The 25,779-nt window shown below is 45.1% G+C and overlaps 1 protein-coding gene across 1 annotated transcript in view; it reads right to left on the bottom strand.

Moving 5' to 3' along the window:
• Positions 1-18,778, bottom strand: part of LOC118370431 (potassium voltage-gated channel subfamily C member 2) — a gene marked incomplete at its 3' end in the record, with an annotated part of 29,036 nt that extends 10,258 nt beyond the window's left edge. The window contains exon 1 of the mRNA XM_035755430.2: positions 17,511-18,778. Coding sequence (XP_035611323.2) covers positions 17,511-18,062 — 552 coding nt within the window. The remainder of the gene's footprint in view (positions 1-17,510) is intronic.
• Between the last annotated feature and the right edge of the window lie 7,001 nt (positions 18,779-25,779).

Here is a 25,779-nt window from a genome sequence, read left to right as displayed (position 1 = left end):
TGCCTCCACTTCAAGCACCATGGAATGTGACTATGTGAATATGAAAACCAACTCTGAACTTAAAATAGTAAATAAAACAGTTATATTCCAAAATCTTTATGTATCAGCTATTTAGGGATGTTTCTGTAGAAGCATAGTGAAATAATGAAAACCAATTGGATGCTAACATTAGCAATGTGCCAACATGACAAACTAGGACATCCAAACGGTGGTTTGATTCTCCCTGGGTAATAAAACAGTGGTTTGATTCTCCCTAGGTAATAAAACAGTGGATTGATTCTCCCTAGGTAAACAAACAGTGGTTTGATTCTCCCTAGGTAATAAAACAGTGGTTTGATTCTCCCTAGGTAATAAAACAGTGGTTTGATTCTCCCTAGGTAATAAAACAGTGGTTTGATTCTCCCTAGGTAATAAAACAGTGGTTTGATTCTCCCTAGGTAATAAAACAGTGGTTTGATTCTCCCTGTGTAATAAAACAGTGGTTTGATTCTCCCTGGGTAATAAAACAGTGGTTTGATTCTCCCTAGGTAATAAAACGGTGGTTTGATTCTGCCTAGGTAATAAAACAGTGGTTTGAATCTCCCTATGTAATAAAACAGTGGTTTGAATCTCCCTAGGTAATTCTCCCTAAAAAAACAGTGGTTTGATTCTCCCTAGGTAATAAAACAGTGGTTTGATTCTCCCTAGGTAATAAAACAGTAATATAAAACGGTGGTTTGATTCTAAAGGTAATAAAACAGTCGTTAGATTCTCCTAGGCAATAAAACGATAGATTGATTCACCCTACAGTGGTTTGATTCTCCTTGGTCCTAGGTAATAAAACAGTGGTTTGATTCTCCCTAGGTAATAAAACAGTGGTTTGATTCTCCCTTAGGTAATAAAACAGTGGTTTGATTCTCCCTAGGTAATAAAACAGTGGTTTGATTCTCCCTAGGTAATAAAACAGTGGTTTGATTCTCCCTAGGTAATAAAACAGTGGTTTGATTCTCCCTAGGTAATAAAAGTAATAAAAAATGTGGTTTGATTCTGCCTAGGTAATAAAACAGTGGTTTGAATCTCCCTAGGTAATAAAACAGTGGTTTGATTCTCCCTAGGTAATAAAACAGTGGTTTGATTCTCCCTAGGTAATAAAACAGTGGTTTGATTCTCCCTAGGTAATAAAACAGTGGTTTGATTCTCCCTAGGTAATAAAACAGTGGTTTGATTCTCCCTAGGTAATAAAACAGTGGTTTGATTCTCCCTAGGTAATAAAACAGTGGTTTGATTCTCCCTAGGTAATAAAACAGTGGTTTGATTCTCCCTAGGTAATAAAACAGTGGTTTGATTCTCCCTAGGTAATAAAACAGTGGTTTGATTCTCCCTAGGTAATAAAACAGTGGTTTGATTCTCCCTAGGTAATAAAACAGTGGTTTGATTCTCCCTAGGTAATAAAACAGTGGTTTGATTCTCCCTAGGTAATAAAACAGTGGTTTGATTCTCCCTAGGTAATAAAACAGTGGTTTGATTCTCCCTAGGTAATAAAACAGTGGTTTGATTCTCCCTAGGTAATAAAACAGTGGTTTGATTCTCCCTAGGTAATAAAACAGTCGTTAGATTCTCCCTAGGTAATAAAACAGTGGTTTGATTCTCCCTAGGTAATAAAACGGTGGTTTGATTCTGCCTAGGTAATAAAACAGTGGTTTGAATCTCCCTAGGTAATAAAACAGTGGTTTGATTCTCCCTAGGTAATAAAACAGTGGTTTGATTATCCCTAGGTAATAAAACAGTGGATTGATTCTCCCTAGGCAATAAAACGATAGATTGATTCACCCTAGGTAAGAAACCGATTCTCGCTAGGTAAGAAAACGATTAAAAACCTATCTAACTGTCCTCTGTCCTACTTCCACACAAAAGTTAGAAATATCAAACTTTGATTTCACCTTGGATGATGAAATGCCAAACTTGGCCGCGGGCCACAGTCATCTTCCTCTAATGTGCCGGTTCTCTCTCGGGCTAGAACCTCGATGTATGATGTTCACACATCTGTCTAAAGAACATGGGGGCTGCCTTTGAGGAACAAAGCTACTCATCACAGGCAGCGTGAACATATATATATCGTCCCTGACACAGATAAGGCTTCTGTCCTGCAAAACCCTGTGGCGCAGACTGACTCCGTACCGGAGTTCCTGATTGTGATCGGTGAAACACAAAACGCACCCGAGCGGGACTCTTCTTGTCAGGGTCAAGAGGGGTCGAGGAGAAGGGGTGTGCGCCAAATGGAGGATTCTTAATAGCGAGGGTGGGGTATCTACCTGGCCTGGATCACTGGGCCGTATAGAGGAGAAGAGACAGGCAGGGATAGATCTGTTACTGTTATACTGTATATTCTTCAGGTTGGATTCCCTAACCCTTGGGTAGTCAAAATAACTGGTCTATACTGTGTATTCTCCAAGTTGGATTCCCTAACCCCTGGGTAGTCAAAATAACTGGTCTATACATTCTCCTGGTTGGATTCCCTAACCCCTTGGTAGTCAAAAGAACTGGTCTATACTGTACATTCTCCAGGTTGGATTCCCTAACCCCTGGGTAGTCAAAATAACTGATCTGTACTGTACATTCTCCAGGTTGGATTCCCTAACCCCTGGGTAGTCAAAATAACTGGTCTATACTGTGTATTCTCCTGGTTGGATTCCCTAACCCCTGGGTAGTCAAAAGAACTGGTCTATACTGTACATTCTCCAGGTTGGATTCCCTAACCCCTGGGTAGTCAAAATAACTGGTCTATACTGTGTATTCTCCAGGTTGGATTCCCTAACCCTTGGGTAGTCAAAATAACTGGTCTATACTGTGTATTCTCCTGGTTGGGTTCCCTAACCCCTGGGTAGTCAAAATAACTGGTCTATACTGTACATTCTCCAGGTTGGATTCCCTAACCCCCGGGTAGTCAAAATAACTGGTCTATACTGTACTTTCTCCTGGTTGGATAAATAAAGTGACACCAAGCCCCATGGCAATACAGTAGATCTCAGCCTTAATAAAGTGACACCAAGCCCCATGGCAATACAGTAGATCTCAGCCTTAATAAAGTGACACCAAGCCCCATGGCAGTACAGTAGATCTCAGCCTTAATAAAGTGACACCAAGCCCCATGGCAGTACAGTAGATCTCAGCCTTAATAAAGTGACACCAAGCCCCATGGCAGTACAGTAGATCTCAGCCTTAATAAAGTGACACCAAGCCCCATGGCAGTACGGTAGATCTCAGCCTTAATAAAGTGACACCAAGCCCCATGGCAGTACAGTAGATCTCAGCCTTAATAAAGTGACACCAAGCCCCATGGCAGTACAGTAGATCTCAGCCATAATAAAGTGACACCAAGCCCCATGGCAGTACAGTAGATCTCAGCCTTAATAAAGTGTCACCAAGCGCCATGGCAGTACAGTAGATCTCAGCCTTAATAAAGTGACACCAAGCCCCATGGCAGTACAGTAGATCTCCGCCTTAATGAAGTGACACCAAGCCCCATGGCAGTACAGTAGATCTCAGCCTTAATAAAGTGACACCAAGCCCAATGGCAGTACAGTAGATCTCAGCCTTAATAAAGTGACACCAAGCCCCATGCCAATACAGTAGATCTCAGCCTTAATAAAGTGACACCAATCCCCATGGCAGTACAGTAGATCTCAGCCTTAATAAAGTGTCACCAAGCCCCATGGCAGTACAGTAGATCTCAGCCTTAATAAAGTGACACAAAGCCCCATGGCAGTACAGTAGATCTCAGCCTTAATAAAGTGTCACCAAGCCCCATGGCAGTACAGTAGATCTCAGCCTTAATAAAGTGACACCAAGCCCCATGGCAGTACAGTAGATCTCAGCCTTAATAAAGTGACACCAAGCCCCATGGCAGTACAGTAGATCTCAGCCTTAATAAAGTGTCACCAAGCCCCATGGCAGTACAGTAGATCTCAGCCTTAATAAAGTAACACATATAGCAGATGGGGAAGGCTTGTCACAATTCTACAGTTGATCTGTGCCTGAGAGAGGAACAGTCTATGAATCTGCCCTTTATACCATCCTTAGTGGTGCCATAACCTCACTAATACAGCACTGTGATTATTATTTTATTTATTTTATTTTTCCCCCCAATTTCGTGATTACGATCTTGTCTCATTGCTGCAACGTTTTGGGGTTTTTGGTTACACAGCTTCCAATTTTTTCACTGTAAGAATATCATTTTTTCCCCCTTGATTCCTTGCGTCCTCTCCTCGCCTCCTTCTCAAAACGCATTGAAGGAGGTTCCATGGTACTTTCCCTAATCTACTCCTTCGATGCATTTGGAGGAAGGCGAGAGGAGGGGGGACACGAGGACGTGAGGAATCAAGGAAATCCCATTGAGAATTCCACCATCTCTGATGGTGCCTGATCCTTCCTCTGACGTACAGCGGAGCAGAGATTGACATTCTGATTTCTGCCAGAGGGCAGAGGCAACTCATTGACCCTCTGTGCGACTTGCTCCTTCCCTGAGAAGACCTCCAGAGAAGCTTATGTTACATGGGGCCCGTCTCAAATGCACCCTATTCCCTACAAAGTAAACTATGTTCATATTCTATATACACCTTATGGGCCGTGGTCAAAAATAATGCACTATGTATAGTAAATTGGGTACCATTTGGGGTGCACATGTTCAGTCAATACCCAAGCTGACTGGGCTTTCACACAGCACCATTTACAATTGTCTTCAAGACACCCACTTGACAGGTAACTAAGATATGTATATGTACATAATTGGGTCATAGTATATATCAGTATAGCATCCAATTCACTTGAGAAACTACCTCACTGATATGATATATTACATGGATTGAGTGGTGCAGTTAAACGTATATAAATATTGCATTGTATAATCAATATCAACATTAATCAATATCAGGTCAATTACATATAATATAGAAGGCGAGGTTGTCAGTATCCCACCCACCGATCCTGTCGAATTCTTATAAATCTAGGCCCATATTCATAAAGAATAAGAGAGCTGATCTAGGGTCAGTTTAGACTTTTAAGTCATAATGAATAAGAAGGAGGACCTGATTCTAGAGCAGTACTCTAGGATGATATGTGAATACAGGCCCAGATCTTATTTAAAAATAATGGGCAAACACATAGTGAAGTCCAACTTTAACAACAGCTTTGCTGTTCTTACACAGATCACATAATGTGTGTATTAGTAAGGCATCTGCCCTCAACGAACCCATTATCACAGAGACACCATTTACCCTGGAACACTGCAGAAGGGCTGAACGTTTTGTGCTATGATCAATCATCCATTTCAAGCTCTCGCTCTGCCTTTTGGTTTTCTGTACGTCCAAAGTTGAACCGCGTCTCGTCTAATTGGCCACCGAGCTCCGGTTGGCTATATTAAATAATGGGCATGTCTTTCAAGCCACGTCTTTGAACCAATGGAAATGATCAGTGCAGCAAGTTGAAAGTCGCATAGTTCATTTCCCAGCATAACCAGGCGTGCAATTAGCATTTGACAAAGATGGGGAAAATAAATGGCTTCCTTCAATGTTTGGAGGCCTGTATTTGGAAGGGGGAGGAAGAGAAATTAATGGACTCTGTGGCTTTTTGCTCCTTCAATCGAACCCGTGGCTATCTGACGGCGAGGCAGATGGCCCACCCCTGGTCACAAGGAATCTGACAGCGAGGCGGACAGTCCACCCCTGGTCACGAGGAATCTGACAGCGAGGCAGATGGCCCACACCTGGTCACGAGGAATCTGATAGCAAGGCAGATGGCCCACCCCTGGTCACGCGGAATCTGACGGCGAGGCAGATGGCCCACCCCTGGTCACGAGGAATCTCATAGCAAGGCAGATGGCCCACCCCTCGTCACGAGGAATCTGATAGCAAGGCAGTTGGCCCACCCCTGGTCACGCGGAATCTGACGGCGAAGCAGATGGTCCACCCCTCGTCACGCGGAGTCTGATGGCGAAGCAGATGGCCCACCCCTGGTCACGAGGAATCTGATGGCAAAGCAGATGGCCCACCCCTGGTCACGAGGAATCTGATGGCGAAGCAGATGGCCCACCCCTGGTCACGAGGAATCTGATGGCGAAGCAGATGGCCCACCCCTGGTCACGAGGAATCTGATGGCGAAGCAGATGGCCCACCCCTGGTCACGAGGAATCTGATGGCGAAGCAGATGGCCCACCCCTGGTCACGAGGAATCTGATGGCGAAGCAGATGGCCCACCCCTGGTCACGAGGAATCTGATGGCGAAGCAGATGGCCCACCCCTGGTCACGAGGAATCTGACAGCGAGGCAGACGGCCCACCCCTGGTCACGAGGAATCTGATGGCGAAGCAGATGGCCCACCCCTGGTCACGAGGAATCTGATGGCGAAGCAGATGGCCCACCCCTGGTCACGAGGAATCTGACAGCGAGGCAGACGGCCCACCCCTGGTCACGAGGAATCTGATAGCGAGGCAGACGGCCCACCCCTGGTCACGAGGAATCTGATAGCAAGGCAGATGGCCCACCCCTGGTCACGCGGAGTCTGATGGCGAAGCAGATGGCCCACCCCTGGTCACGAGGAATCTGACAGCGAGGCAGACGGCCCACCCCTGGTCACGAGGAATCTGATAGCAAGGCAGATGGCCCACCCCTCGTCACGCGGAGTCTGATGGCGAAGCAGATGGCCCACCCCTGGTCACGAGGAATCTGACAGCGAGGCAGACGGCCTTCCCCTGGTCACGAGGAATCTGATAGCAAGGCAGATGGCCCACCCCTCGTCACGCGGAGTCTGATGGCGAAGCAGATGGCCCACCCCTGGTCACGAGGAATCTGACAGCGAGGCAGACGGCCCACCCCTGGTCACGAGGAATCTGATAGCAAGGCAGATGGCCCACCCCTCGTCACGCGGAGTCTGATGGCGAAGCAGATGGCCCACCCCTGGTCACGCGGAATCTGACAGCGAGGCAGATGGCCCACCCCTGGTCACGAGGAATCTGACGGCGAAGCGGATGGCCCACTCCTGGTCACGCGGAATCTGACGGCGAGGCGGACGACCCACCCCTGGTCACAGGGAATAAGAGGTGAAAACTTAATTTCGTCGCCACGCCATCAAACGCTTCTGCCAACGTCTCATCGCGGCCATGACGTTTTCAATTTTCTGCCTGGCCTCCAACCGCGTCTGGAAATAAATTCTCTCTCCTCCAAGTGTTAAATGAACGATTGGATATGCAAATCACAGGCCTGCTAAGATGGCCTTCTGCCATGAAGGGAGGAGAGGGGAGTCAGTCCCCAGAATATCCCTTGCTCTAAATATGACAACTTCACTGATTCATTAGTCTGAGTTTTAAACAACATGTGAGTCTGACAATTGACTAAAGACCTCCAGAAGGCCTTTAAATCCTTACAGACAAAAGCTAACCTTAAGTATGACATACTGTCGTGCGAGACACAATTAGTATTACCAGAGCTCAAACACTCCAACTTTCCCACAGTTTTACTATTCACTGACGGCCAATTGGGGGTTTGATTTGGAGAAAAAAATGTATCAGTTTTATTAATCACGTTTTTAATGTGTGAGAATAAGAGTTGAGGGATGGTGCTGGAAAATGTCATGCTTAATATGCCTATAGTCCTTAAGAGGCACTTGATCTTGGTGAACAGTAGGAACATCAATAATGTAGCAGAACTCCCAGACAAATGGCATTTCTACTAAAACTAATGTGGCCCTGTGTTAGCATCACCCACGTAGGCACCTTTACGTACACTGTATCTGCACGTGTGCACAAGAGAGTGGCTCCTGCTTCATACTTGCTTTGTTTGTGTCTGAAGCCGGGCATTTGTGGTAATGTCACATTGATGAATGGAGGCCGTTTCAGCTTTGGTAAGATCTTTGGTCAGAGGGCACTGGAATGAACAGAGGTTTTAATAGGAGACGTTTTGAGGTGCTGGAACCTGAAAGCTACCAAGTGGTTCTTCACATTCATATATTCTGGAATAAGCACCTGTGACCAACCAAGCATCGTTATTCCATCCTGACACCTCCAGGCCACAGCCTCTCCTTCACATGTGCTCCTTTAGACAGTGTGTTTTCTGTTAACTGGTAAGTGTAGTGATGTTTCTTTATGGCTTTAGGCCAAGGCGTGAGTTGATGCCGCATGCAGGAAAGATGGGAGACAGAGAGAAATGGATGCAGCCTTGTGAAGCTCAGTACATGACAGGGCAGACACCCTCTACTCTCTGAGGCGTGGGTTACAGGCGTGGATCAGTCACCTGTCATGGATCAGTCCTACGTCATGGATCAGTCACCGGTCATGGATCGGTCCTACGTCATGGATCAATCACCCGTCATGGATCAGTCCTACATCATGGATCAGTCACCCGTCATGGATCAGCCACCTGTCATGGATCAGCCACCTGTCATGGATCAGTCACCTGTCATGGATCAATCACCCGTCATGGATCAGTCCTACATCATGGATCGGTCCTACGTCATGGATCAGCCACCTGTCATGGATCAGTCACCTGTCATGGATCAGTCACCGGTCATGGATCGGTCCTACGTCATGGATCAATCACCCGTCATGGATCAGTCCTACATCATGGATCAGCCACCTGTCATGGATCAGTCACCTGTCATGGATCGGTCCTACGTCATGGATCAATCACCCGTCATGGATCAGCCACCTGTCATGGATCAGCCACCTGTCATGGATCAGCCACCTGTCATGGATCAGCCACCTGTCATGGATCAGTCACCTGTCATGGATCAGTCACCGGTCATGGATCGGTCCTACGTCATGGATCAATCACCCGTCATGGATCAGTCCTACATCATGGATCAGCCACCTGTCATGGATCAGCCACCTGTCATGGATCAGTCACCTGTCATGGATCAGTCACCTGTCATGGATCAGCCACCTGTCATGGATCAGCCACCTGTCATGGATCAGCCACCTGTCATGGATCAGTCCTACATCATGGATCAGTCCTACATCATGGATCAGTCCTACATCATGGATCAGTCACCCGTCATGGATCAGTCCTACATCATGGATCAGTCACCCGTCATGGATCAGTCCTACATCATGGATCAGTCCTACGTCATGGATCAGTCCTACGTCATGGATCAGCCACCTGTCATGGATCAGTCACCCATCATGGATCAGTCACCTGTCATGGATCAGTCACCTGTCATGGATCAGTCACCTGTCATGGATCAGCCACCTGTCATGGATCAGCCACCTGTCATGGATCAGTCACCTGTCATGGATCAGTCCTACATCATGGATCAGTCCTACATCATGGATCAGTCCTACATCATGGATCAGTCACCCGTCATGGATCAGTCCTACATCATGGATCAGTCACCCGTCATGGATCAGTCCTACATCATGGATCAGTCCTACGTCATGGATCAGTCCTACGTCATGGATCAATCACCTGCCATAATGTGGTTGACTATCATAAACAACAGTAGGAAAATGAGCACTTGATGATGACGAATACAAAATAATAGCTCCTTAACGACATGGCTCTCCACTCTCTCTAATATTGTGAGTTATTACACTCCAAAGGAGAGGAGTGTGGGATGATTGACGGGAGAGATTAACGTGACTGGCAGTGGCTACAAACATACCCAGTGGCGTGCCGACGCCACCCACGCACAGGCAGGCATTTGCCTTTCCTCCTCTTCCAGCGTCAGGTCCATTCTGTTTACACATCAGGTTGAATTCCCTCAAAGGGCACAGCAGTCAGTTTTTACCACATCACCGGGTTACCTTGCACTCCTAAACTTAGACAGAATAAGCCTATAGGTGCTTGTAATGGCAGAACAGGCCTATAGAAAGGCACAACGGGCATATTATGTGCCAGCATTGACATAGGCAAGCTCTCTCTCACACACCTGTAGCAGTGACAATTCACCACAGAAAGAAGCAGACTTACCAAACCTCCTTCATCCACCTAGCTGCTCAGACGATCTTATAGGAGACAATATTAAAAATGCATGCATAAAGATGACGGCCCTATTGGCACTCAAAAACATTTAATACCTTTTTTGCATCCAATATGCAAGTACATAAACAGTTATGGAGCAGTGGTGGTGGGGGGTCATATTTGAGCGGATTCCTGAAATCAAATGGTTTCATGGAGCAGGCAGCTCTGAATGAAAACAGGAAGAGAGCGAGCATGTTGCCATGACAACAGGCTGAGCGAGCACAAGCCTGGGCCGGGGTCGGAAGCATCTCCAGGCGCGCGGCGGGCGGTAGCGGCAACCCAGACGGTGTGGGTTTAACCTCTTAAGTGGCGGGAAGCAAAGCGTCAGTCTCTGATGGGATCATGGGAAATGAGAGAAAGCGTAGGAAAGAGTCAGAACCTGGGCGTAGGGGGACCTCCGCCTCGAGTCACTGTATGCAAGCACAAACAACATGATAATGGTAATGAGTTGTTTTACCACCCCAATCCTGCCACGGCCAACTACAGAGATACAAGGATAGACAAACAAACTGATTAGCAGCACAGGAGAACACACAAACACAACTGGGGAGAGGCTGCTCAGCGTGGGGAGAACAGTATGGATTCATTAATCTGTAGGACACACACACACACACACACACAACTGCTGTTGTTATCAGCTAGCATAAGCATTCACAGATGGAGGAGCACATTGACATTCGGAAGCCTGCTATGTGACGTCAGCAGGGGGGATGTGAAGGAGCTAATTCTAAGGGTTTTCCACCAATCAGTAATCGGTTCCCAGCACTACCAGAATTCTCTGGGCATTCTAAGGCCAGTTCTAGCTCCTATTCCATGAGAGAGTTTCAATGAACACTGGGCAAATAGACACTAGAACACATCTGTAGAATGATGTCAGAAATGGAGAAACTCGAGTCATATGGAGCTGTAGCTCTTGCACCTTCACATACTGTGCAAACTCATGGTGTGCATCTCAAATGGCACCAAGTTCTCTACATACAGGGAATAGGGTGCCAAGGAATAGGTTGCTGTTTGGGACGCAGCCATATACATTTGAATTGTATTGGTCACATACAGATGTTATTGTGGGTGTAGCGAAATTCTTGTAATATCCATACACACGTATCATCATCATAATCACCACCGCAACTACTGTTGTCATTGTCACCATTATAACCATGCACCACACTGCCCTGTAAACAGAAGCAGCATTGTTCAAAACACATTATCCTTCCTACAGCAAATCCCAGACTGAGATCCTGACTGTGGTGTTGTGGTCTTCCTGTATGTTTTAGCAGAGGTCCAAGTTGAGGGGCAAGGAGGTCGTCAAAGTTTAGGGGCACGGAAGAGGTCAAAGTTGAGGAGCACGGAGGAGGTCAAAGTTGAGGGGCACGGAAGAGGTCAAAGTTGAAGAGCACGGAGGAGGTCAAAGTTGAGGGGCACGGAAGAAGTCAAAGTTGAGGGACACGGCAGAGGTCAAAGTTGAGGGGCACGGAAGACTCTAGATTGCGTTGAGAGAACTCATAAAATGACTACCTCAAATGGCAACACCAGTGTTAATTAAAACAACTGTAGATAACTTCTCAAGATTTAGCATTTAAATGTGACCGGAAACAAACCCAGGATAGGGGACAGGGCCTGTGTTCTGGGACCTGTCCTTGCTTTCATCCGTCATTGCTGAAAGGCATGTGAGATGTGGGGATTTGGTCCCTCCGTTAAGTGTTTGCTGTAGACATGCTCTCTTGTCTTGGTGCTAGTCAGTTCTGGTAGGAAAAGACAAGTGCATTTTTCACTGTCTGATCCGTGGGACTAATTTAAGATAATGCCCACTGGCATCAGTCGTTCTCTGGTATAACAGTGACTGAGGGGAAGGCGGTGGTGGCTGGAGTTGCAGCAATGCCAACCAGCCATCTAATTTACATGGGAATAAGTCTTCATTATTATACTTTAACACCCTGTCAAGGGAGGATTAGGAGCCTGTGGGTTCTCTAGCACACGCAGTCTGGGGAGGTGAGAGATCTCAGCCTCGCAGCGCTCAGGGGAGAAGTGAAGCCCAGGAGCACAGGAATAACATGAGATAGGGGCTTAGGCATCAAAGTGAAGCAGTCAGGCAGCCTCCTCCACCACACTGAGACATGAGATTACCACGAGCATCATCAGAGGAGCATGGGGGAGCGAACTCTATGAACGCAATTACAGAAATACTGTAGTTGAAGGCTGAGTGGGGGCTTTGTTTGTAATTTCTTATCTGTGTCACTCCGTTCTGGCTCCTGAAGAGAGAGAGAGGGAGAGAGAGAGAAAGAGAAAGAGAAAGAGAGAGAGAGAGAGAGAGAGAGAGAGAGAGAGAGAGAAAAGAGAGAGGAAAAGAGTGAGGGAGAGGGGAAAAGAGAGAGAGAGAGAGAGAGAGAGAGAGAGAGAGAGAGAGAGAGAGAGAGAGAGAGAGAGAGAGAGAGAGAGAGAGAGAGAGAGAGAGAGAGAGAGAGAGTGTGTTATCTTCATAACCCCTCCCACTAACAGTTCGCTAGGTATTGACTGACTGACTGGAAGAAGGCGACAACGCCTCCATTCCTTCCTCCTTGCCACTACCTTAAAAATGTAGATTGTTGGCAGACAGAGCTTCGGATTAGACGGTTGGGGAAATAATGAATTATTGACTGAATCAATGGTCCAGACGTTTTATCGCCTGGTGTGATGCTCTCTATACTCCTGGTGTGGTGCTCTCTATACTCCTGGTGTGATGCTCTCTATACTCCTGGTGTGGTGCTCTCTATACTCCTGGTGTGGTGCTCTCTATACTCCTGGTGTGATGCTCTCTATACTCCTTGTGTGATGCTCTCTATACTCCTGGTGTGGTGCTCTCTATACTCCTGGTGTGGTGCTCTCTATACTCCTGGTGTGATGCTCTCTATACTCCTGGTGTGATGCTCTCTATACTCCTGGTGTGATGCTCTCTATACTCCTGGTGTGATGCTCTCTATACTCCTGGTGTGATGCTCTCTATACTCCTGGTGCTGCTCTATACTCCTGGTGTGGTGCTCTCTATACTCCTGGTGTGGTGCTCTCTATGCTCTCTATACTCCTGGTGTGATGCTCTCTATATGCTCCTGGTGTGATGCTCTCTATACTCCTGGTGTGATGCTCTCTATGGTGTGATGCTCCTCCTGGTGTGATGCTCTCTATACTCCTGGTGTGATGCTCTCTATACTCCTGGTGTGATGCTCTCTATATGCTCTATACTGGTGTGATGCTCTCTATACTCCTGGTGTGATGCTCTCTATACTCCTGGTGTGATGCTCTCTATACTCCTGGTGTGATGCTCTCTATACTCCTGGTGTGATGCTCTCTATACTCCTGGTGTGATGCTCTCTATACTCCTGGTGTGATGCTCTCTATACTCCTGGTGTGGTGCTCTCTATACTCCTGGTGTGGTGCTCTCTATACTCCTGGTGTGATGCTCTCTATACTCCTGGTGTGATGCTCTCTATACTCCTGGTGTGATGCTCTCTATACTCCTGGTGTGGTGCTCTCTATACTCCTGGTGTGGTGCTCTCTATACTCCTGGTGTGATGCTCTCTATACTCCTGGTGTGATGCTCTCTATACTCCTGGTGTGATGCTCTCTATACTCCTGGTGTGGTGCTCTCTATACTCCTGGTGTGATGCTCTCTATACTCCTGGTGTGATGCTCTCTATACTCCTGGTGTGATGCTCTCTATACTCCTGGTGTGATGCTCTCTATACTCCTGGTGTGATGCTCTCTATACTCCTGGTGTGATGCTCTCTATACTCCTGGTGTGATGCTCTCTATACTCCTGGTGTGATGCTCTCTATACTCCTGGTGTGATGCTCTCTATACTCCTGGTGTGATGCTCTCTATACCCCTTGTGTGATGCTCTCTATACTCCTGGTGTGGTGCTCTCTATACTCCTGGTGTGATGCTCTCTATACTCCTGGTGTGATGCTCTCTATACTCCTGGTGTGATGCTCTCTATACTCCTGGTGTGATGCTCTCTATACCCCTTGTGTGATGCTCTCTATACTTCTGGTGTGGTGCTCTCTATACTCCTGGTGTGGTGCTCTCTATACTCCTGGTGTGGTGCTCTCTATACTCCTGGTGTGGTGCTTTGCCAACAAAGGGTATTTAACAAAGTATTGAGATAAACTTTTGTTATTGACCAAATACTTATTTTCCACCAGAATTTGCAAATAAATTCATTAAAAATCCTACAATGTGATTTTCTGGATTTTTTTTTCCATTTTGTCTGTCATAGTTGAAGTGTACCTACCTGAAGTGTACCTATGATGAAAATTACAGGCCTCTCTCATCTTTTTAAGTGGGAGAACTTGCACAATTGGTGGCTGACTAAATACTTTTTTACCTCACTGTAAAGTGGATGTGCGCAGAGTCAGTGCAAGATAGAGTCAGTACAGACAGTTCGGGTAACATTAATTGTAGTCTGGCTATTTAGCAGTCTTATGGCTTGGGGTAGAATCTGTCTCTGAGCTTGTTGGTCTGAGAGCAGATGCTTCGATACCATTTTCCGGTCAGCACCACCCTTTGTAGCTCTTTGCTGTCAAGGGAGGTGATATTGCCATACCAAGTGGTGATGCAGCCAGTCAATATGCTCTAAATGGTAGCTGTAGAACTTTTTGAGGATCTGAGGGCCCATGCCAAAACTTTCCAGCCTCCTGAGGAGGAAGAGGCACTGCTGTGCCCTCTTCACAACTGTGCGGGTGTCTGTGGACCATTTTAAGTCATTAGTGATGTGGACACCAAAGAACTTGAAGCTCTCGACCCGGTCCACAAAAGCCCTGTCAATGTGGATGGGAGTGTGCTCTCCCCTCTTTCTCCTATAGTCCACAATCAGCTCCTTGGTCTTACTAACGTTGAGGGAGAGATTGTTATCCTGGCACCACACTGCTAAGTCTCTGACCTCCTTCCTGTAGGCTGACTCATGATGATGGTGTTGAAGTCATGCACGGCCACACAGTCGTGGGTGAACAGGGAGTACATGAGGGGACTAAGCACACACCCCTGAGGGGCCTCGTGTTGAGGGTCAGCGTGGCAGAGATGTTGTTGCCTACCCTCACCACCTGGGGCAGGCCCGTCAGGTTGTCCAGGATCTAGTTGCAGAGGGAGGGGTTCCGTCCCAGGGGCCCAAGCTTGGTGATGAGCTTGGAGGGGACTATTATGTTGAACACTGAGCTGTAGTCTATGAACAGCAATCTCACATAGTTATTTCCCCTCTTGCCCAGGTGGGAGAGGGCAGTGTGAAGTGCAATTGAGATTGTGTCATCTGTGGATCTGTTGGGACGGTATGTGAATTGGAGTGGGTCTAAGGTGTCTGGGATGATGATGTTGATGTGTGACATGACCAGCCTTTCAAAGCACTTCATAATTACAGATGTGAGTGCTACAGGGCGATAGTCACTTAGACAGGATACCTTGGAGCTCTTGGGAACAAAGTGGTCAAATAAAATGATGTTGGGATTACAGACTGGGACAAGGAGAGATTGAAAATGTCTGTGAAGACACCTGCCAGCTGGTCTGTGCATGCTTTGAGAACACACCCTGGTATTCCGTCTGGCCTGGCGTCCTTATGATTGTTAACCTGTTTTAACGTTTTGCTCACATCGGCCATGGAAAGCCAGATCACACAGTCATATGCAAGGCACAGTGTTAAATTCCTCGAAGCGAGCATAAAAGGCCTTTAGCTCGTTTGGGAGTTCTGTATCGCTGGACAGCTCATGGCAGGGTTTCCCTTTGTAATCTGTTATCGTCTGCAAACACTACCACATACAACGAACGTCGTAGCTGGTGAATTAGGATTACACCTTCCTGCTATATTGTCTATTTGCATGTTTGATGTCTCTTGTCAAGAGGTTGTAGCGGGATTTATTGCATGAGTCCATGTCCATGTCCCTTTCATTGTAAGCGGGAGTGCTAGTCTTTAGCCCAGCGTGGATCTAGGATCAGTTGTGCCTTTTAGATCATAATGGAAAATGATTACATGGGCAGTGGGGATCTGATCCTAGATCAGCACTCCTACTCTGAGTGACAAGCTTTGTGGATACGGGCCCTGGCTTCATTATTCTATTAGCCCAAGACAGCCCTGTCTGTTTCAAGGCACCATCAACAGCACAATCTCCCCAGGGAGATGCTATTAATGGGCCTCCTACTAGTGAGAGATGAGCTGGATATAAACAAGGCCGTTTAGGCAGGAGGGAGATGAGACAGGAGGTCATTTTAGACTCTGTAAATGATGGGGTATACATTGTGACATGACAGTGGCCAGGAGCCTCTGGAGCGCTGACTCCACAGCCAGTCGGCCAATGAGATGGTTATTTACTGCCTATTGAGCAAAACAACTGCATGCCAGTAAACATTAGTCCTTCACTGGTCATGTGAGCATAGAGTTGGCATGGATAAGGTAGGTAGATATGTCGGAGGCTCACCCTAACATTTCAGTAAGAGAAGACACGTTTGCCAGGTGTACAATGAACAAATGATTGACAGCAACCTATAGAATACGACTTAAAACAACAACAAATAAATGATAGATAACCAAGTACGCAAAAGAGAATTGTAAGTGACAATTAGTCTAATGTCCTCTGCGATACGTAAATATTCTGAAATAATTTCTCACACAGGCTATTAATATGCGGGGCACATCTCAATCCAACGTGTAAAATTGCCCATGAGCATTTCAATCAAAAGCAATCAATTCAAGGTCATGTTTTAGTGTTTACATTGTTGCACTGATCGAATTTAGGCTCATGTCGTGAGTTATTGCTGTAAACATTTCAAATGAATTGATATGTTAAACTTATATTTTGAAATGAATTAATCATTTTAAATAAATAACCGCCCGAAACGTGTTCGTAAAAGTAGGCTTAAGGCCAAATACGTAATGTTTCTGGTATAGGATTGCAGATAAATGGTACAATTTGGGAATATGGTGGTGTGGCTAACCACAGGTTTTACATTCGCCTATTTCTGTTGAGCGATGGACCATTCCATCACCCATCTATTATATAGCATGCTCAATATCAAACAAACCCAAACGACAGAAGAAAAAAAAGAATTTGGTGGTATCAGAAAAAAAAACAGTAATCTAATTCGTGAAATATTTCTACTTGATTCTCATTATCATGGATAGGTAGTGTAGCTTAACTTAAATATGTATTTACGCACCACAAGTATAGTGCATTGATATGTTTAAATGCATACTAGTGTATGACATAAAGAGGAAAAATATCGAATTTAATTATTTGAACTATATTCAAGTTTAAAAGGTCATTATGAAAGCAGTCGTGGGGAAATCATCTTTGATGCACACTGACATGTGAATAAGCAGACAACCTACGTCCCTTACAACGAATTTAAAATGTTAATAATGTATGTTATATTTGTGTAATAATTGTTATTTTATTAGAAGGAATTGATGTCTAATGTAATGACACTTTTCTGTGCACAGAAGGAATCGGGGGAACTTGTTGTGCATGGACTGTTATGTGAGCTCTCCACACCAGCGCGCGCTCTTACCCTGGCGGCTCTGGAAGAATAGGGATCCTCAAATAGATTCCAAATCACAGGTCGCCACTTTTTCCAGCGGCTGATATTAGGATCAACCACGTCCTCAATGCCGAGTCTTTTCCCCGTCTCTTCGTCGTCGTCTCCATTGTCAACGTTTATGTCGAACACATCGAGCGCCTCCTCGGCGTCCCTGTGTTGGCGATAGGTCATCCAGCAGCAAGGCTCCACGTCCGTCTCATCGATTCCCCAGAAGGACAACTCTTCCTCGAACAGCGGACCACAAACATCTGCTGGGCAATGGAGTTTCCCGGTTCGATAGTAGTTAAGGACATAAGCGAATACCCCTGGGTGGCGGTCAAAAAAGTATTCGTTGTTCCGCGTGTTGTACTCTATGAAGCCGGGGACTTGTTGCAGCTGATCCAAAACGGACTCGATGTCAGAATCAGAGGCAAGAAGGGCCAGCCGAGTCCCCGGCAGTGTCCTCAACGTGTTCTTGTACGTCTCGTGCCTGGTTCCCCCAACGTTGAGGATTATCCTCTCGTTGTCGTCGAACTTACCCATCGCTCTGTATAAGACATGACTTAGTAAATAAGGTATATCGAGTGCAGTCCAGAGTAACAGCGGGCACGGTGCTGTACACACCCAGTTGGGTTAGAAAATCTCACGAAAACCCTTTTGGATTCAGCTGAGAGCAGCCACTCCAAATTCAGCCTGGAGCTCTCATTACGCTTGGTGAAGGTGCTTTACCAATCGTTGTTGGTGGTTTGGAAGAGAGGATCTTATCGCTTGTCAGACTCCCTCTAGTTCCTCCTTATGCGAAGGATCTGTCAGCCAGTAGCTCCAAGCACAGGCAGCGCTGGTGATGTGTGCCTTGGGGGTGTCTTGACTCTCTTCTCCGCTCCACACTTGGACAGGTGAAGTCAAACGAAACCATTCCAATTATTGATTTGTAACCTTGAGCTCTGTGCCCTTTTCGTTAAAGTCATGACAATGCCGTGGTGAATAGCAAGTAAGCAAACCTGGATATGGTTCTCTCCGAAATCTTTGAGTCTTTGACGAGAAACGACGTCAAGGGCCCACCCTCTCCCTTTCTGCACACAGGTTGTCTGTTGCTATAGTGTGTGTGTGCGTCCGTGTTACTAGCGATCCTCTCACACGTGCTCATGTTGCTATGTAGCAACGATCACTCATTACATTTGGATTGGCAATCAAAATAGTTCAAATCTATGCCAACGAATATCTAGTGCAACTTTTTTCAGCTTTTATGATTCGCCGAAATAAGATGTTGAACGTGAGTGTTCTCAACAGGTCAGATTGCTTGACTGAGAAACATGTCTCATGTGGATTTTTTCTATTTCCATCACAGAGTGTGGTCCTACATTTCATAGTGCAATTATTTATAGGAATTATCTTCACACTGACGCGAGATGCGCTTTCAAAGTGAGGGAGCTGTCCTTTCAGCACCTTACATCTGTGACATCAGCAACCGCAGGAAAACAGTTCAACTTTAGGTTCCATTTGTTGGGTTCTATTTCAACACGTTGATTTAGCTTACATGGCACGCTGAGTGGTTTAATTCGAGCAACATAGGCTATCAATTACATTCTCATAATAACTCGTGATTCGGACCAGTTGCCAAGAGCAGAACAGAACTGGTCAGGTCAGTGTGTCTCTCTCTCTGGTTAATGAATAGATCGGCAACAATACACTCTTAGAAAAAAAGTTTCTGGATTTAACCATCATTTTTTATTTTGGTTCCAAATAGAACCGAATATGGAAGCCTATATGGAACGCAATGGTTCTATATGGAACCATTTTCGGTTCTATACAGAACCTTAAGTGTTGCCATATAAGAAGCAAGCATAGAACCCTTTTTGGAGTAACATAACTCCTATGTACTAACGCAATAGCTATAGGCCTATACGCTACTAAAGTACTGGGAATTAGCCAATGCGGAAAATAAACAAAATAAAGACATCGTGAAATCAAGGCACTCAAGCCTAAAATGTGACATCTCTTTGAATGTCTACACTTGGTTGGGTGGAACTAGAGAGCGAGTCTCATTTGATGTGCTCAGCGCAGCTCAATCAACGCGACGAGGCCTTGAGAGGAGGATAGCTATAATTATGCGCATTATATTCCCCGATGTACGTGCAGTAAAAACGTGCCACGCTCTGATTGAACAGTAATGAAAACTCATTTCTCATCTACAAAGGGGGAAAACTCCACTCCCATTCAAAGTGTAGTTGTTTTAAAAATGTTAGATTACAATTTACAAATCGTAGCCAATGAGAAGAGTAGGCTATAGCCTACATATACAATTGGGCTGTAAATAGAAAAGGAGCCGCAGGGTAGCCTAGTGGTTAGAGCGTTGGACTAGTAACCGGAAGGTTGCAAGTTCAAATCCCCAAGCTGACAAGGTACAAATCTGTCGTTCTGCCCCTGAGCAGGCAGTTAACCCACTGTTCCTAGGCCGTCATTGAAAATAAGAATTTGTTCTTAACTGACTTGCCTAGTTAAAAAAATAAAAGGAGAAAAAAGAACTAGGCTTTTTCTCAAAATGGAGCCTCAATCTGTGAGATGGCTCTGATCAGAGCAGTTTAACCATCTGTTTCATTGGCGTTTTGTTTAGTAGTATTGGGAGCCATTAATCATGCAACATTATGGCCCTCAGTACATGTGGACTGAAAAGGTCTTTCCCAATAATCAGCTCACTGGGCACAGATGCCAATTCAATGTCTAATCCATATGTTGGTTCAAGGTCATTTCATTGAAATGACATGGAAACAACGTTGATTCAACCAGTGTGTCCCCAGCGGAAGGTTTACTTCCACATGACCAACACAAATACCAAAACAACCAACAGCACCTATCTATTTCCCCCCTCTCCCACAGCTCTTTGGTAAAAATAGAACAGCCAGACTGCCAGAGAGCTGATCTTTATCGGGAAGTGAAGGGTAAAAAATAAATAAGTTTCAGAGAACCAAGGTGGTTCCTAGGCTGCCCATATGAGCCATGGAGATCTGCATGTCCTGGGTTTGAATGCATTTGGGTTCAAGTGCAAGTTCAATTTTTACACAATAATTGTTTCATATTTTAAGCCATAGTCTACCCCAGAGGCACATTTAGATGCAGAAAGCACAATGTCCAAACTCTTTAAATATGTCTCTGGTCTACCCACCCTCTCTGTCGAGTAGGCCTAATAACTATATCACGGATATAGGTAGAGTCTACCCACCCTCTCTGTCTAGTAGGCCTAATAACTATATCACGGATATAGGTAGAGTCTACCCACCCTCTCTGTCTAGTAGGCCTAATAACTATATCACGGATATAGGTAGAGTCTACCCACCCTCTCTGTCTAGTAGGCCTAATAACTATATCACGGATATAGGTAGAGTCTACCCACCCTCTCTGTCGAGTAGGCCTAATAACTATATCACGGATATAGGTAGAGTCTACCCACCCTCTCTGTCTAGTAGGCCTAATAACTATATCACGGATATAGGTAGAGTCTACCCACCATCTCTGTCTAGTAGGCCTAATAACTATATCACGGATATAGGTAGTCTACCCACCCTCTCTGTCTAGTAGGCCTAATAACTATATCACGGATATAGGTAGAGTCTACCCACCCTCTCAGTCTAGTAGGCCTAATAACTATATCACGGATATAGGTAGAGTCTACCCACCATCTCTGTCTAGTAGGCCTAATAACTATATCACGGATATAGGTAGTCTACCCACCCTCTCTGTCTAGTAGGCCTAATAACTATATCCCTACCCACCCTCTCTGTCTAGTAGGCCTAATAACTATATCACGGATATAGGTAGAGTCTACCCACCCTCTCTCTAGTAGGCCTAATAACTATATCACGGATAGGCTACTCTCAGTCTAGTAGGCCTAATAACTATATCACGGATATAGGTAGAGTCTACCCACCCTCTCTGTCTAGTAGGCCTAATAACTATATCACGGATATAGGTAGAGTCTACCCACCCTCTCTGTCTAGTAGGCCTAATAACTATATCACGGATATAGGTAGAGTCTACCCACCCTCTCAGTCTAGTAGGCCTAATAACTATATCACGGATATAGGTAGAGTCTACCCACCCTCTCTGTCTAGTAGGCCTAATAACTATATCACGGATATAGGTAGAGTCTACCCACCCTCTCAGTCTAGTAGGCCTAATAACTATATCACGGATATAGGTAGAGTCTACCCACCCTCTCAGTCTAGTAGGCCTAATAACTATATCACGGATATAGGTAGAGTCTACCCACCCTCTCTGTCTAGTAGGCCTAATAACTATATCACGGATATAGGTAGAGTCTACCCACCCTCTCTGTCTAGTAGGCCTAATAACTATATCACGGATATAGGTAGAGTCTACCCACCCTCTCTGTCTAGTAGGCCTAATAACTATATCACGGATATAGGTAGAGTCTACCCACCCTCTCTGTCTAGTAGGCCTAATAACTATATCACGGATATAGGTAGAGTCTACCCACCCTCTCTGTCTAGTAGGCCTAATAACTATATCACGGATATAGGTAGAGTCTACCCACCCTCTCTGTCTAGTAGGCCTAATAACTATATCACGGATATAGGTAGTCTACCCACCCTCTCTGTCTAGTAGGCCTAATAACTATATCACGGATATAGGTAGAGTCTACCCACCCTCTCTGTCTAGTAGGCCTAATAACTATATCACGGATATAGGTAGAGTCTACCCACCCTCTCTGTCTAGTAGGCCTAATAACTATATCACGGATATAGTTCATCTGAATCAACTAGAACTTAAGCAGATAATATAGACAATATAATGAAAATCTTTTAGAAAGATGACATGTCCATAAAACTAGGAGGGGGTTCGTATGAGTAGAGACATTTCCTAAAAATACCCTTCAACTAGCTTAGCTTAATGGCTGATGTTTGACCTTCCATTGTGTGGTACTCACAGCTTATTTTACACAGTTCAGACAAATGAATCTTTTCGGGGCAAATCGACTAAGACAAATTCAAATGGCACTAGTCTGAATGTGTCAAATCAGGCCTGATACAAAAACAGAACAGATAGCAGCACTTGGATAACATTTAACATTTGTTAAGGAGCTATGGCAACAAGATACTTTCTTCAAGAGCAAGGAGCCATAGTATTGTAGCGAATGGCGGGGCAGGGAAGTGAACCCAGGTCGCTGGCGTGAAAAGCAAACACTCATTGCGCCAAAAGGGTTAAGCCACTTGGTGGGAATTGTGACATGGCTCATATATAGCGAGGATCGCTACACTGCCCCCTCCGAAAGGGAAGGCACCTCCCCGTGCTTCGACTGCTCAGCCTCCTCACACATCCGGGCTGTGCTCTCCGATGGCTTCAAAGCCGCCATCCCACTTCTGACACCAGCATAGCAAACTGCAGGGTATGGAAGCTGGCTTGAAAGGTCGCTGGCTTGAAAGGCAAACACCATACACATCGCGCCGACAGGGTTAAAACACTTGATGGGAATTGTAACATGGCTCACGTCCAGCATAAGGACCACTACTATGTTTTGTTCACTGTAAGCTACTCCCATTTGACCAAAGACATTATTATAGTCAGGAAACTAAAAGGGTTTCATGGATATTAGCCTAATCAAAAAAATGAATTTTGTTCAAAAGAGTTTGACAAGTTTGTCTCTGAGGATGAAAATGAAAGATAATTGGTTACAATTGTGATAGAGAAGGCTGTTAAGAAGAGATTCATTCTATACAAAGTCCTGAGAGCTTGCTGAATCGGCAAAGCCTTGCCAACATGAAGCCTTTTCAAACATCAGCTAACACTTTCACAGAACTATGAGAAAGTGACCTTGTGAAGGCTGAGATGCAGTGTTCCTGAACACACACACAAACACACAACCTCCTTGCCTTCATTTCAGCATGAACTTTTTGTGCCGTCCTGTTCGGCCTATCCTAATTTTATCCCAGATCATGAGCTCTCTCTGCTCTCCCTCTCTCCCAGTAGACTAGCTTGCTGACATTTAAGATGCCCAATGAACAAGCATCTACAATTCTCTGTTCGTCCTCCACGATAAAGGTGGAGAGAGGACACAAAGAATCAAGGAAAGACTACATTGCAAACTTGTCCAAGACAAGACCCTGGCAGACAATGGGTGTCTTTAGAACACACAGAGCTTCAGCAAACACCATGTGCTGCTTTCCAGGATACAGATGAAGCCTTGTTCTGGACTAAAAAACATGGTCAATTGAGAATCTCCATGAAAAATGGATTAGTCCAGGACTAGGCTTGATCAGTGTCTGGGAAACCAGCCCTTTGAGAAACGTGCAGGGCTTTACTCAGTCTCAGGGGTCCTAGACTACAGGTTTAGTGTAAATTGGCAGACAAAGGAATAACGATTAAAAGCTGTGTACCCACAGGACCACTGATCATCAGGCTAAACAATTGGTGTCTGTTGTCTATGCCTCCAATTAATATGGGAGCAACTGTACGTAAACAGATAGTTGAATCAAAATGAATCAACATCTAATTTGTGCTCTGTATCTACTGAAAGTGCTCCATAGCAGCCCCCACCCGTAGCACGCGCTCCAGCAGGTATATCTCAATGGCCACCCCCAAAGCCAATTCTTCCTTTGGCCACCTCTCCTTCCAGTTCTCTACTGCCAATGACTGGAACAAACTGCAAATATCACTAAAGCTGTAGACTCTTACCTCCCTCACTAGCTTTAAGCACCAGCTGTCAGAGCAGCTCACAGATCACTGCACCTGTATATAGCCCATCTGTAAATAGCCCATCCAATCTACCTCATCCCCATACTGTAATTATTTATTTATCTTGCTCTTTTGCACCCCAGTATCTCTACTTGCACATTCATCTTCTGCACATTCTACCATTCCAGTGTTTAATTGGTATATTGTAATTACTTTGCCACCATGGCCTATTTATTGCCTTTACCTCCCTTATCTTACCTCATTTGCACATGCTGTATATAGACTTTTTCTACTGTATTATTGATTGTATGTTTGTTTATTCCATGTGTAACTCTGTGTTGTTGTTTGTGTCGAACTGCTTGGCTTTATCTAGGCCAGGTCGCAGTTGTAAATGAGAACTTGTTCTCAACTAGCCTACCTGGTTAAAAAAAGGTGAAATAAAATAAAATTTAAATAAATCTTGAAAACTTGACTACTGACATGGAAGACTGTTTGGGATCGTATTAACAGTGGACTATTAAACAAACAAATACTAAGACAGTTTGAGTGAACCATCACAATAAACTTCTGGACACAACCCAAATTAGTAAGGGTTTTGGTATAGTTTGCTTCCGTTTGGTGACATAGCCTATCTTCTGCCACGATAAGGCTGAGTTTACACAGGCAGCCCAATTCAGATATTTTGCATATCTGATACCTATTTGAACTTCTCCTTAGTGTGTAAACAGCAGCAACAGAAAAACACATGGAATCTGATCTTTTGACTTCCGATTTATAGCACCAATCCTGATACAAACCCCATCCTCCATATGCGACCTCTGTCTAGAAGCTCAGATCAGATGTTTTTGCTCTGAAGTGTTCTTTTGTGTGGTTTTTTTTTGCACAGTACCTTCTGTTACCATGACAACCACCCCAACATGTAAAAGGAACATTTCATCGGTGTGCTGGTTCAGAGGCTACATCCGTGTGAATACGCAAATCTAATATGGGTCACATGTAAATCTGGGTGTGGACTTTCAGAAAAATAGACTGGATATAGGATGAAAATCAGTTTTGGGTTCTTAGGGTGGCTGTGTAAACACAGCCTTAGGCTAAACAGCATATTCATATGCATTATTCAAGTTTGGAAAGTGATTTGAACCCGACATTTCAAATGACGTCAGTGGCACTATTAACCTGTAGTTTCCTTAACAGGGTTTAATGGGTGTGGAAAAGAGGACCACAACAAGCAGAACCGCAGGGTTGTGTTCAATATGGCATGTAACTCAAAACACTTGGTGCCTGATGAACACGACCCTGGTATCATAGCACTGCTTACATGTGAAACACTGAGTGTAATTTAAGTTTATTTAACTAATTGACAAGCTCGGGTATTGCAGTGAAAGTCGGTTGAATCTCTGGGGTAAATTTTGACCTGATTAGATGGAAACTGAGGTGCGTTCGGCTAATTAAAAGAGGCATATTAATTTGCGGTGAATGACTGTGAATCTTCACAGTTAAGCTACTAGCATACAGTACATGTCTAGCTAATATAGCTTCAGGATATTACTTAGGGATTTTAACGTTTCTT

This window comes from Oncorhynchus keta, unplaced genomic scaffold, assembly GCF_023373465.1.
Source record: "Oncorhynchus keta strain PuntledgeMale-10-30-2019 unplaced genomic scaffold, Oket_V2 Un_contig_19852_pilon_pilon, whole genome shotgun sequence".
Lineage (NCBI taxonomy): Eukaryota > Metazoa > Chordata > Actinopteri > Salmoniformes > Salmonidae > Oncorhynchus > Oncorhynchus keta.
Note: the sequence above shows the minus strand (reverse complement) of the source record. Positions and strands in the feature narration are given on the sequence as shown.